We start from the raw sequence: 13,212 nt of genomic DNA on the forward strand, positions 1-13,212 counted from the left end.
CCTTCACAGATGCTGCCAGACCTGCTGAGCTTTTCCAGCAACTTTGTTTTTCTTCACAATTTTTTTTACTATTCTTTCCAATTGTCCAGCTACTTTTATTTGTCTGAGCACATGTACACCCATTTTCCACTGCTCCTGCATCCCCTTTAGCATTGTACCTGCTCTTTCATATTCTCTTTGGCCAGTAAGTCCTGGAGAGGGCCTCACTCAGAGAAAGGGATGCTACCCACTGCACCACAAGACCTCCTATCAATGACAGTGAAGTAAGAGTATAAATCCTACCATTAACTGAAAATGCATTTCTCTCCATTCCACGTCACTTCATGTCACACTGCTGGATTTTGGAATTGGAAATTCCAATTCCAAAATCAGCTGGAAAGATCTCTATGAAGGTTCCTAGCATTGATCCTCACCTTTAGGAACGTTGGCACAGGAGTAGGCCATTCAGCCCCTTGAGTCTGTTTTGCCATTCAATGAGATCATGGCTGATCTATGACCTAACTCCATATGCCTGGCTTTGGCCCATATCCCTTAGCAACTTCACTAAAAAAAAGTTTGTCCATCTCAGATTTACAATTCATCTAGCACCAACTACAGCTTGTGGTAAAGAGTCTCAAACCTCTGCCACTCTCTATGCATAGAAGTACTTCCCGGCGCCTCTCCTAACGGTCTGGCACTAATTTGTATAACATTATGGAGAATAATCTTTCTTTTGGAAGAAAGGAGAAGGAAGAAGGAAAATAATTTTCAAATATGCAGCGCTTATTTCAATAAAAGTGAAATAACTCTACAGAAACCCGTATCCCATCACCAAGTCACCCTTTATTCACACGTGCATAGTAGTTGACACTGGTCTGGCTTCCTCAGAGCCAGCTCTCAGAGTGAACAGAATCTCTGACACTCCTGTTTATATCTGTCAGCCAGGGCTCCCTGATTGGATCAGATTAGCAGCCCCAGTTAGGGAACTCATATTCTATAAGGTCCACTTGGCTGACCTCATTACAATCACTACAAAAAAAGCAGAACTCAAAATATTTATTTCCAGTACTCAAACAATTAGGAGCACATTTTTGTGAAAAATATAGTTAGAAAATAAACTTCCATGGCGTAACATTTATAAGCGGCAGTGTGGATCTAACTACAGCACATCAACTGCAGTGGTTCAAGAAGGAAGCTCCCCATTGCCTTCTCAAGGGCAACTAGGGATGGGCAATAAATGCTGGTCAACCAATTACATCACACAGGTGAATATAAAAAAGTGCCTTTTAAATGTGCCTATTCAGTTTGTTTTTATGTCTGCTAAGTACTACCATTTATACCATTACTACCATAAGTTAGTGACTAGAATTATTTCCAAATTGTAATGCACCATAAAATCAGAAAGGACTGTTTGAGTTTTACCTTAAGGTTGTCAGGAAGTTCAGCTCGTCCTGCATACCCAGGGTTCATGGTAATGAAGACTGAGCAGGTTGGATTGAGAGAAAGCTCTGTTCCCTCAAAGTGAAATGTTTTGAGATGACGTATAATTGCTTGTTGGATACTGAGAATCTGTTGTGCAACTACAGAAAGCACTTCCACCTAGGGATGAAAGCAACAAAGGAAGCAAGTCAGAGCGAATTCAGCTATGTTGAGTGTCAAGAGACTAGGGCAAGGCTGGATGGTCTTTACTTTTAATGCTAGGAGTGTAATAGGTAAGACTAATGAGTTAAAAGCCTGGATTAACACATGGGACTATGATATTGTTGCCATCACAGAAACATGATTGAGGAAGGGCTGGACTGGCAACTTAATGTTTTGGTGTATAGGATCTTTAGGTGAGACAGAGGAAGGTGTAGAAAAGGTGGTGGTGTAACACCATTAATTAAGGAGTCAATTACTGCAATAAGGAGAGATGATATCTTGGAAAGGTCCTCAAACAAGGCTTTGTGGGCAGAACTTAGGAATGTTACGGGGGCAGCTACGTTACTGGGAGTGTATTATAGGCCCCCAAAGAGTCAGCGGGAAACAGAGGAGCAAATATGTAGACAGTTCACAGAGACGTGTAAGAGCAATAATGAGGTAATTACACCACTGGATTTCAACTTTCCCAATATAAATTAGGCTGGTCACGGTGTTAAAGGTTTAGAGGGGACAAATTTCTTGAAATACATCTAGGGGAGCTTTTTTCTTGTATCAATATGTAGAAGGCCCAACAAGGGATGGTGCAGTGCTGGATCTGGTTCTCGGGAAAGAAGCTGGACATGCGTTCGATGTGGCAGTGGGGAAAACATTTAGGCGATAGTGACCGCAACTTGGTATCGTTCACATTTGTTCTAGACAAGGGAAAAGATGGCCTGAAAAAAATGGCTTTGGATTGGGGGAAGAAAGATTTTATTAAAGTAAATCAGGATCTGGCCACAGTAGACTGGGAACCACTCCTTGTGGGTAAGTCTACAGTGGAGCAATGGGGAGGTATTCAAAAAGAAGATGGGGAGAGTACAGCCCCAACAAATAACCTTTAAAGGGAAATGTAGGAGCAGTAAGTTCAGAGAACTCTAGATGTCTAGGACAATTCAGGACTGGATGAGGAAGAGGAGTAGGGCTTTTCGCAAGTCCAAAGGGAGCAATTCAGCTGTGGTCCTGGAAGAATAGAGGAAGTGCAGGAGGAAACTTAAGAAAGCATTTCAAAGAGCAAAAAGGGGCATAAAAAGGGACTTGCAAACAGGATTAGGGACAATCCTAAGATATTTTATCAACATATTAAAGTGTAGAGGTTAACCAGGGATTTAGCTTGGCCCATTAGGGTCCAAGGGGGCAACCTGTATGCGAAGCTGCAGGATATTGGAAGAACGTTGAATGAATACTTCTCTTTGGTCTTCACACTGGAAAAGGTGAACACAGGTACAGACATCAAGTGCATTATATTGTCCCTGCTAAAAACCATCAAAATCCTGTTAGAGGGAAGTTCAATGATCTCATTGTAGTGGGAGCACAGAAAATGACCTCAACGTGTCCAAGTTAGTGAGGGGGTGAAAGAACACAATCGAGAGCTTCTGCTCCAGATTGCTCTCCTGTGATGTCCACTGGAAGATGTATGAAAACCAGCAAGGACTGGTTCATGATGGACAACACCCATTAACTGGGTCAATATTCTGGAGAGTGATTGTCACTCCCTGAACTATGCACCAACTCCTGGATCTGGAGTCACATGTAGGTCAAACCAGGTAAAGATGACAATTTCCTCCCCTAAAGGACGTCAGTGAACCAGATGGGTTTTTCTGACAATCAATAATGGCAACAATCAACCATAGCCACCATTACTGAGATTTCCAAACTTTATTCATTGAATTTAAGTTCCCCAGCTATCGTGGTGTTATCTGAACCCATGTTCCCAAAGCATTAAGAACAGGAGTAGGTCATTCAGCCCATTGAGCCCACCCCACCATTCAATACAATCATGGGTGATCAAACACTTCAATGCCTTTTACCCACCCCATCCCCATAACCCTGTACATAATTGGCAATGCAATTAGTCTGGGTCTCTGATTACCAGTCCAGTAACAATACCTTTGTGCCATCCACTCTCTGATGTTTGAGTGCAGTTCTCAAAGAGTGCTGCACACCCTGCTTAAGCTCCCTTTCCCCCACCCCAATTGATAATTTCACCATCTGTATCTAAATAAGCAAGAAAAGTAATCAAATTCAACCTCTGTAGCCATATCATCCCCACTTACGAACTACAGGCCTGACAGCAGAAGTGGGAAAACTGATGGAACCCATAATACAGGATATAAATAAAAATACACTGAGAGAAGAATACTAAGCAGACAACATCGCTTTGTCAAGGGCAGGCTATGTCTGACAAATCCAGTTGGGTTATTTGACAATGAGACACAGACAGTGGATATTGTATATTTAGGCTTTCAGAAAGGATTTGACACAGTGTTACATGACAGGTTGATTAGCAAATTAAAAATGCTTGGGATTGATGGGCCCTTGGCAGTATAAATTAGAAATAAAAGGTGGAAACAGTGGGTGGGTATAGTTGGGCTTTCCTCAGAGAGGAGATGAGTTGAAAATGGCGTTCCCCAAGATCATTGTTGGGACACCTGCTTTTTCTGATTCATATAAATGATTTGGAGATGGGTGTTGAAGGCAAAATCTCTAAATTTGCAAATGATACTAAGCTAGGGAGAGTAGTGAATTGTGAGGATGATGTTGAGTGACTTCAGAGGGACATTGACAAGTTGGCCAAATGGGCAGACACCTGGCAGATGAATTTCAATGCAAAGAAATGTGAGGAAATGCCTTTTAGAAGAAACATGGAGAGGCAATACAGGCTGAATGGTATAACTTTAAGGGGAGTACAGGAGCAGAGGACCTTGGGGTTCACATGCATAATTTTCTGAAGGTGACCAGGCAAGTTGAAATGGTTGTGAAGAAGGATTATAGGATCATTGGGGGTTTATAGATGGAGGCATAGAGTATAAAAGCAAGGAAGTGATGCTACACCTCTACAAATCATTGATCAGACCACATTGGAGTATTGTGTTCAGTTCTGGGCAGTTTATTTAAGAAAGGATGTTAAAGCCCTGGACAGAGTTCAAAGGATAGTTACTGGAATGATACTAGGAATGAGGGATTTTAGATACAAGGAAAAATTACAGAAATTAGGCTAATTGTCCTTGGAGCAGAGAAGATTAAGAGATGACATTATTGAGGCTTTCAAAATTCTGAACAATTTTGACAGGATAAAGAAGGGTATTCTGTTTCCATTAGTTGGTATGTCAGTAACTAGGGGTCACAATTCCAAGACTGTCAGCAAGACAGCTAGGAGTGAGATGAGGAGAAACTCCTTTACTCAGAGAGTTGTTAGGATTTGGAATGCTCTGCCTGGGAGAGTGGTGGAGGACGATTCCATAGGAGGTTTCAAAAGAGAGCTGAATATATATTTGAAAGTGATGAAGTTAGAGGGCTATGGAGATAGGGCTGGAGAATGGGACTAGCTTTGTAGCTCTTTCAGGTGCTGGTACAGACATGATGGGCTGAATGGCCTCCTTCTGGAGTGTAACATTCTATGATTCGACGATTTTATCTTTCTTCATCTATTTAATTACCTCTATTCGGTTGAACTCATCAAAGCAAGCCCAAGCCCCAGACTGAGCAAGACCCTTGAAAAATTTCCCCATGGCTTTGTAGTCCAGACCATCAGAGCAGTTGAAAACCACGCACTGTAAAGACACAGAAAAGTGACTGAAGTCAAATTCTAAACTGAACAACAACAGCCAACATAGGGCAGTTTTGTGAATAAGACCATTACAAATGGCACATCAGTGGTAAATTAATGACACAGAAATTGCTGGGTGAATAGCAGTGTGATAAATACACAGACACAGTTGTTACTGCTTTGAAAAACCCAGTAATTAGTGGTGCAGTAGCAATACTGCACTAACTGCAGATTGCCACAAATTATTAGACAATTTACACCATTCAGTCATTAGCAGCACTTGCCATCTATTTCCCTACGATGTTATATTTGCATTGTTAAACTTTATTAGAGAAAATTGTGTCGTATTTAATGAAGAGGTGATAAGATTGACATTCCTGTAATGTCACCTGACCTCTGAGGATCCGAAAGGGTACAAGTGAAATGTGGAGTCTCATCCTGTAAATTATTCTGAGTTTTCTTTTAAATTACATTCTTAAATTCTTTTGCTTACTTTTACCATCCTATAATTGTCCTCACACTTCCAGCCATTTGCAAATATTTTGAGCTGAAGGATGAGGAAAGAAATCCAACTTGTGGGACACACTTTGAGATGCCCTGTTTTGGTACAATATGTTTACATGGGATTCTCATTAGCCTGTAGCTTGCACTAAATTAGCAATCGTCTTATTGCAAAATAAATGGAAAATAAAGGTACGTTTAGTCCTCATCACCTGGGCTGTTATAAGCCAGAGTGCATCATCTTCCTTCTATTCAACCTCCTCCATTTGTTCTTTCTGCTTCATCAGACTGCTGTTCAATAGTGAACAACAACACATACGTTTATATAACCTCTTTAACATAAAATGTGCCTTAAAGGTGAAATTGAGAGAAGAAAGGCAAAAGAATCTCAGAACTTAGATCTTAATAAGGAACAGGAGTGGGTCATTCAGTCCTCTAGACTGCACTATCATCTAATAAATTCATGGCTGATTTGATTATTCCACATTCCTGCCAAGCCTTGAAGAGCTTTCATCCTTTGCCTCATAAGAATTAATCCACCATTGCCTCTAAAATATTCACGGTTTCTGCTAACACCACCTTTTCAGGAAGAGAGTCCCAAAGACTGGTTACCCTCTGAAAGAAAGAAATTTGCCCCCTCCCTATTCTGAATGGACGACATCTTATTTTTAAAACAGTGACCCCTTGTTCTGGAATCTTCTGTTAGAAGAAATATCCTCAACCCTGTCGACTCGGAAATTTGAAGCCCAGGAGGAAGGCATGGCCACCAATGGTGGAACAATTATAATTGGGAATGCACAAAAAAAAACAGATTTGGAGGAGTGCATTTATCTTCAAACCTCGTGGCACTCGCAAGATTGCGGAGACAAAGAGCAATGTGGCCATCAAGGGTTTTGAAAACTGGGATAATAATTTTAAAATCAAGACACTGCTGACTGGAACACTCATCCCACAAATGAGCAATAAATGCTGGCTTACCTGCAATGCCTGCATCCCATGACTGAATAAAATAAAGTTGGACAAAGATTTTTCTTTTCTCTCTGTTGATTTTGAGATGAATCATCATAGATGATCTAACTAGTTACATGCCCAGAGTAAAATTATCTCATGTTTTCATTCAAAACATAGATCACTAAAGTTACATGTTACATTAAAAAAAACAACCCTGCCCTTATGGTTTTCTGTGTTGATCCGCACAACATGTACCACTATCTTGGGTTCTTATTGAGATAGATATCTTGAAGTTTATTTCCAACTCTAACTGTTTACATGGCTATGATATTCACAGATCTGCAAAGTTTGGGCTCTGTGCTTACTGATGTTACTGAACATTACATACACATAGCTGACTGACTGAATACATTACACCGATTCCATGATGAAGAGAGAGTGAATGAAAGAGGATAGGTAACTTTATACAAGAACAACATATATCATGATGCTGTGTTATTATCTTAAAGATACTGGCCTTTTTGGTCTGTAATATATGCTATAAGACCAAACAAACCTCTTTTGTAATTTGTTTTGCTCGTGATACCCATCTGGGTTGCATTTTCTATCACATCCCATACACCTCTGCCTGCCACACTAAAAGTAACCATCCTCATACAACAGTACAACTGCTGAAAATCAACTTTAAAAGAAAGTTATTTCACTCATTTGGCAGATTCTCAATATGAACAATCTTTTCAGTAATAATCACCACTTGGGTGACCATTCCTTTAAAATTCAGCTACATAAGTATCCAGGGAGTGTTAACGTGGCTGAGTCTTCAAGTGAAGTTTGCCAATCATAAGAACATAAGACATAGGAGCAGAAATTAGGCCATTCGGCCCATTGAGTCTGCTCCGCCATTCAATCATGGTTGATAAGTTCCTCAACCCCATTCTCCCGCTTTATCCTCATAACCCTTGATCCTCTTGACAATCAAGAACCTATCTATCTCAGTCTTAAATGTACTCAATGACCTGGCCTCCACAGCCTTCTGTGGCAGTGAATTCCATAGATTCACCACTCTCTGGCTGAAGAAGTTTCTCCTTATCTCCGTTCTAAAAGGTCTTCCCTTTACTCTAAGGCTGTGCCCTCAGGTCCTAGTCTCTCCTCCCAATGGAAGCATCTTCCCAACATCCACTCTGTCCAGCATTCAGTATTCTGTAAGTTTCAATTAGATCCCCCTCATCCTTCTAAACTCTATCGAGTATAGACCCAGAGTCCTCAAACGTTCCTGATATATTGAGCTTCTCATTCCTGCGGCCATTCTCGTGACCGTCCTCTGAACCCGCTCCAGGGCCAGTATGTCTTTCCTGAGATGTGGGGCCCAAATCCTTTGTCACAATGAAATTCCCCACTTAAGGGATGAGATTAGGGTTGGTAGAAAGTGTAAAAACTAACAGAGCAACCAGGCTGGTTGAGGCAGAGGCCATCAACTGCCAAATTACACAAACAAGTACAATACAGTGAGTGGCAAAGCCACAGCCAGAATGGTCAAATACTGAAAGCAGCGGCATATAGACTTTGTAAATATCGTATCATTTTATTCTCTGTATTTTTGCTTGTGGAAGGAATTGCTGCACTTCTAAAATCAGGTGACTGAAATTCAATGTGTGTGGTGTTAACACTGCTGCTTTGTTCAAGCAGCGTGGGAAGCTGCAGGGTTTGTGTGCATGTGGTGAGATTTGGCTGGCAACATGTAGCTGATCGGTTTGTGCAATTGTGACCAGTCAGCCTGACAATCATCAGCCTGATAAAAGCTCTCTGACTGGTTTCTTGGCAGCTGAACAGCTTGTGGGAGTTAACGATACAGTCAGAAGCCTTTGGACTGTTGGAAGGCCAGGTAGTCTCTTTCTCTCTCTCTCTCTGCAGAATGAATTCCTGACACCTGAAGAAAGTCAGTAATGTTCTCCCACCACTGGCTATAAGCTATTGCCTTTAACTAGTAACTAAAATACATTGTGTTGTTAATGCTATAATCACCCTGTACCTCCTGTGAAGAACTGAAAAGAACCTAGAGAAAGGAGATTGATGAACAGAAATCCTGGCAAATAAAAGAAGTATTTCAGAGAATCTTGTGGACTGGTGCCATTTATCTGTGGTTTCTATTCTCAGTTTTGTTCCCCTATGCCTATAAAACCAATTTTTTGATTATCTGTGTTTGTCTGTCTGTATATCCAGTAGAACTACATGTTTGCTTGTGACTGGAATTTACTTATTTGTAATAAATAATAGTTCTTGTTAAGTACAGGTATTTGGTCTGTGTTTTCTGTAACATTGACTGTAAATTGATGGCTTTATGAGCTTTGACTGGATCATTAACTGGGAGTAGTGGGGCTTTCCTAAGTGGGTCACAACAAGTGGCTGTAACATTAATGATCTGAAACATAAAAATGAAAGGACAGCGAAATCAACAGAAATGGAAAATTGTGGATGTGGGTATTGTGTAAACAATGAAATGAGGAGAGGAAATTGCTCCATTTTACTAGAAAAACTACTCAAAATAAAACCAAAGAGCAGCAAACACACATGCAACATCTGTGATCATGGTTACCTGCTTGGCTACAGCTTTTGCTAAATCCTTTGTAGTTTCTGTTTTACCAGTACCAGCAGGTCCCTCTGGTGCGCCACCAAGATTTAACTTTAAGGCTCCCATTAATGTCCTAGATACATCACAAGAAAAATATTATATGTATAATCAGGCACTTTAAGAGAACAATACATGGATCTCATGGATTCTCTCAATTATCTATGTTGAGTATTTACAGTAAGTTTGCATGATATTTACGTTTGACATGCTTCAATCTGTAGCAGTGCAGAAAGAAATGGTTATTAAGACTTGTAAAGAAAAGATGCTCATTCACCTGTACAAATGTATACTACCAAATTTAACAATTTCCATTGACAATAAATCCGTCCTGTTTATACTGTGTTACTTAGAACGAACGTCACTTGCAGAAGATTATGCTACCAATTGTCAAACTGCAAATGACAGGTTGCTCCTTTGTTCTGATGGTGTGCATGACCAACAATTACTGTTTTTTGCTTGGCCACAGTGATAGAAAACCCTCTTCCAGGAACTTTTCGTTGCCTCAAATGGAAAAAGTACGGAAACTGTTGCCATTCGAGGAAACTCCACAGCATAAAAAGGAACATTGGTGATAACATAACATGTGTACTCATGCATTGAAAAAAACAGGATTGACACTGCATTATCAATCACCCTGTAAATTTGCCTTTAATCTCAAAAGGAAACTTACAAAGGAAATATTATCAAATGCTGACAACTTTGAATCACGCACTTGGTGCTCATTAGGAACTGATTTGAGAAATCCCAAAGTCATTAGTTTGTCAGGAAGAGACCTGTATTCCACAATGGTGCCAAAGTTGATTTAAAATCAGCCTTGAGGAACTCTGTTAAAGAAGAATATCCTCAGACGTCTTTGGCTTATAATTTAATCAACATAAAAAATAAACATTTAGTTTAATCCCAGCCACACCTTTAAGAAACTACATGAACTTTAGAAAAGTTCAATATCCCTGAAAGGGATCATTTCAAACTAATAACTAAATAGCACCAGTCCACAAGATTCTCTGAGATGGTCCTTTTGTTTGCCAGGATTTTCTGTTCATTAATCTCCTTTGGCTATGTTCCTTTCATTTCTTCACAGGAGGTACAGGGTGATTGTAACATTAACAACAAAGTATTTTAGTTACTAGTTAAACTAATAATTTCAATAATTTCAAACTAAAGTTTAAACAAAAGAAAAACATAGTGCCCTTTTGTTTGAGGGACAGAAGCAAACAGATAGGTAGATTATCTAAATTTTCAATCTGCACACCACTATATGGTGTAAATAAAGCCACCATAATTCCAGAGGACCACTTTCTCATTAGAGAGAGAGAGAGAGACATCTGGTGATGATTTGACTTGAGGATCACTACACTTCAGGTGAGGAGCAAGGTCAAGAAGGTGGGTCCTTCCTGGTGATCTCAGCCAGTACAGGAATTGAACTTGTGCCGGTGGTGTCACTCTGCATTGCAGGTCAGCCAACTGAGCTAACCAGCCCCATCCCCCATAAATGGTGCAAATCTTCCTGCAATGGCAGTCTTTGGGAAGATGCAATAAATTAACTTCTATTTATTCTCTGCCCAATGATGCCAAAAAAAAACCTATTCAACAATTCCTTCCTTGAAAATGCAAAGTTCATTTGTTTCAGAAGAATAATGTAGGCTATCTAGTACCTGTAGCATCGATCAGTGAGAGGTGTTATGACGAGTCTTGCAGAATTACCCAGGTATTCATAGCCATAGGTCAGAACAGTGGTGATCATTCGCACAATAACATCATTCTCTTCCCAGTAGTACCTCAGCTGGGAAATCCACATAAAATCATTGAGGCTTGCTACCTTAGCATCTGCTAGTTCAGAAACCACATCACGGGCTGCAAAAACGAAACACACGATGGGATATGTAGAGCACCATTTAAATATAGTTTTCCTCTTGTTTTCTCCCTCTCTTTCTCTCCCAAGGTACAAGGATCTATCCTCATAGGGAGGCATACATAGATGTAAACACACACCCCATTGTGCTCCTCCACTGCCTGAGAGGGTAGTTGAGGCAGGTAACCTCACAACTTATAAAAAGTAAATGTATGAACACTTGAAGTGTCGTAAAATTCAAGGCTATGGGCCCATAGCTGGAAAGTGGGACTAGTGTAGAATTAGTGTATTTATGTGGGGCAGACTCAGTGGGCTGAAGAGTCTCTTCCGTATGTATAATTCTGCTATTCAATGACAATACGACATTGTTGAAACAAACACTTACTATTATTCCCTCATGACTGTAATTAGTTACAGCAATTACCATGCACATCAATAACCGTCAGGGCTCCCAGGGTCATGCGTTCTCCACTTGATAGCTTTCCACGCACTAGCTCCACAATTTCATTGATTTGATCATTGCTTTTCTTTAGATATTCCTTCAAAATGACAGGTAAATGTTGAGTTAATGATTCAACAAATTGGTGTAACAACTGAGCAACTTAAGCCAAAATTTAGTTTTGTTCTACCTTCTTTCTCCTTTATTCACCCATGGGATGAGGGTATTGCTAGCCGGGCAGCATTTATTGCCCATCCCTAAATGCCCAGATGGTAATTAAGAGTCAACAACATTGCTGTGGATCTGGAGTCCCTAAAGAACATTAGTGAACCTGATGGGTTTTTACTGACAATTGATTCATGGTCATCATTAGACTCTTAATTTCAGATCTTTATTGATGTGGAGGCGCCAGTGTTGGACGGGGGTGGACAAGGTCAGAAGTCAGACAATACCAGGTTATAATCCAACAGGTTTGTTTAAAATCACAAACTTTCGGAGTGTCGTCCCTGCACCTAACAAAGGGGTGATGCTTCAAAAGCCTGTGATTTCAAATAAACCTGTTGGACTATAACCTGGTGTCATCTGACTTCTGACCAGATTTTTATTGAATTCAAATTCCACCATCTCCTGTGGCAGGATTCAAACCCAGGTCCACCAGGACATTATCTGGGTCTTTGGGTTAACAGTCCAACAATAAAACCACGAGGCCGTTGCCTCCCCCATCCAGCCCTCAAAGTTGAGGCCAGTGTTAAATAGTTCACAAAATCCCTTCCTACTAATCTGAGTCCTTGCCTGAAAGTATATCCTTTAAGTCTTCGTGTGTACCTACATTTTGTCCCCTCAAAATCTGCTTTATCCCACACCCCCCAACACAATAATAAAACCCATCTGGTTCACAAATGTCCTTTAGGGAAGGAAACTGCCATTCTGGCATGTGACTCCAGACCCGCAGCAATGTTGTTGACTCTTAACTGCTCTCTGGGAAATTAGGGATAGGCAATAAATACTGACCTAGCCAGAAATGGCCACATCCCATGAATGAATAAATAAAAAAAAAGTCCTTCTAATGATTTCCAAATTCTTCTCCACTCTTTGGGTAATGAAATTTATCTTCAATTCTTGATCGGATTTATTGACACTCTTCTAGTTATGGCCCCTAGTTCTGGTCTCTATGCAAGGAAATCAGGAATTTTTTTTTTCTATTTATTTCGTGGGATGCAGGCATTGCTGGCTGGCCAGCATTTCTTGCCCATCCCTACTTGCCCTTGACAAGGTGGTGGTGAGCTGCCTTCTTGAACCGTTTCATTCTACCTGCTGTGTGTTGACCCACAATGCTATTAGGGAGGGAATTCCAGGGTTTTGACCCAGTGACAGTGAAGGAACGGCGATGTATTTCCAAGTCAGGATAGTGAGTGACTTGGAAAGGAACTTGTAATTTAGTTCATTCTTAAATCTTTCACTTAAACCACTATCAAGTGTCTGCTTTAGGTTTTCTCATAAGAGGTCAATTTATTCAAGTCACATATTTCCAAGACTTCTTCAATGTTACTAAACCTATTTGCCTTATACTTGACAACAAGGTGCAGGGCTGGATGAACACAGCAGGCCAAGCAGCATCATAGATGCTGCTTGGC

The 13,212-nt window shown here is 40.5% G+C and overlaps 2 protein-coding genes across 2 annotated transcripts in view; both read right to left on the reverse strand.

Moving 5' to 3' along the window:
- The window catches only part of dcun1d3 (defective in cullin neddylation 1 domain containing 3), a 148,698-nt gene that overhangs the window by 129,725 nt on the left and 5,761 nt on the right, over nucleotides 1-13,212 (reverse strand). The window lies entirely within an intron of this gene.
- Nucleotides 1-13,212, reverse strand: part of LOC109935637 (dynein axonemal heavy chain 3) — a 214,009-nt gene that overhangs the window by 123,196 nt on the left and 77,601 nt on the right. Inside the window, exons 19-23 of the mRNA XM_048609665.1 lie at nucleotides 11,564-11,678; nucleotides 10,943-11,141; nucleotides 9,252-9,360; nucleotides 5,097-5,210; nucleotides 1,402-1,578 (exon numbers count right to left, since the gene is read on the reverse strand). Of these exons, the coding sequence (XP_048465622.1) occupies nucleotides 1,402-1,578; nucleotides 5,097-5,210; nucleotides 9,252-9,360; nucleotides 10,943-11,141; nucleotides 11,564-11,678 (714 nt within the window). The remainder of the gene's footprint in view (nucleotides 1-1,401; nucleotides 1,579-5,096; nucleotides 5,211-9,251; nucleotides 9,361-10,942; nucleotides 11,142-11,563; nucleotides 11,679-13,212) is intronic.

The sequence above is a fragment of the Rhincodon typus genome, chromosome 21, assembly GCF_021869965.1.
Source record: "Rhincodon typus isolate 14 chromosome 21, sRhiTyp1.1, whole genome shotgun sequence".
NCBI lineage: Eukaryota > Metazoa > Chordata > Chondrichthyes > Orectolobiformes > Rhincodontidae > Rhincodon > Rhincodon typus.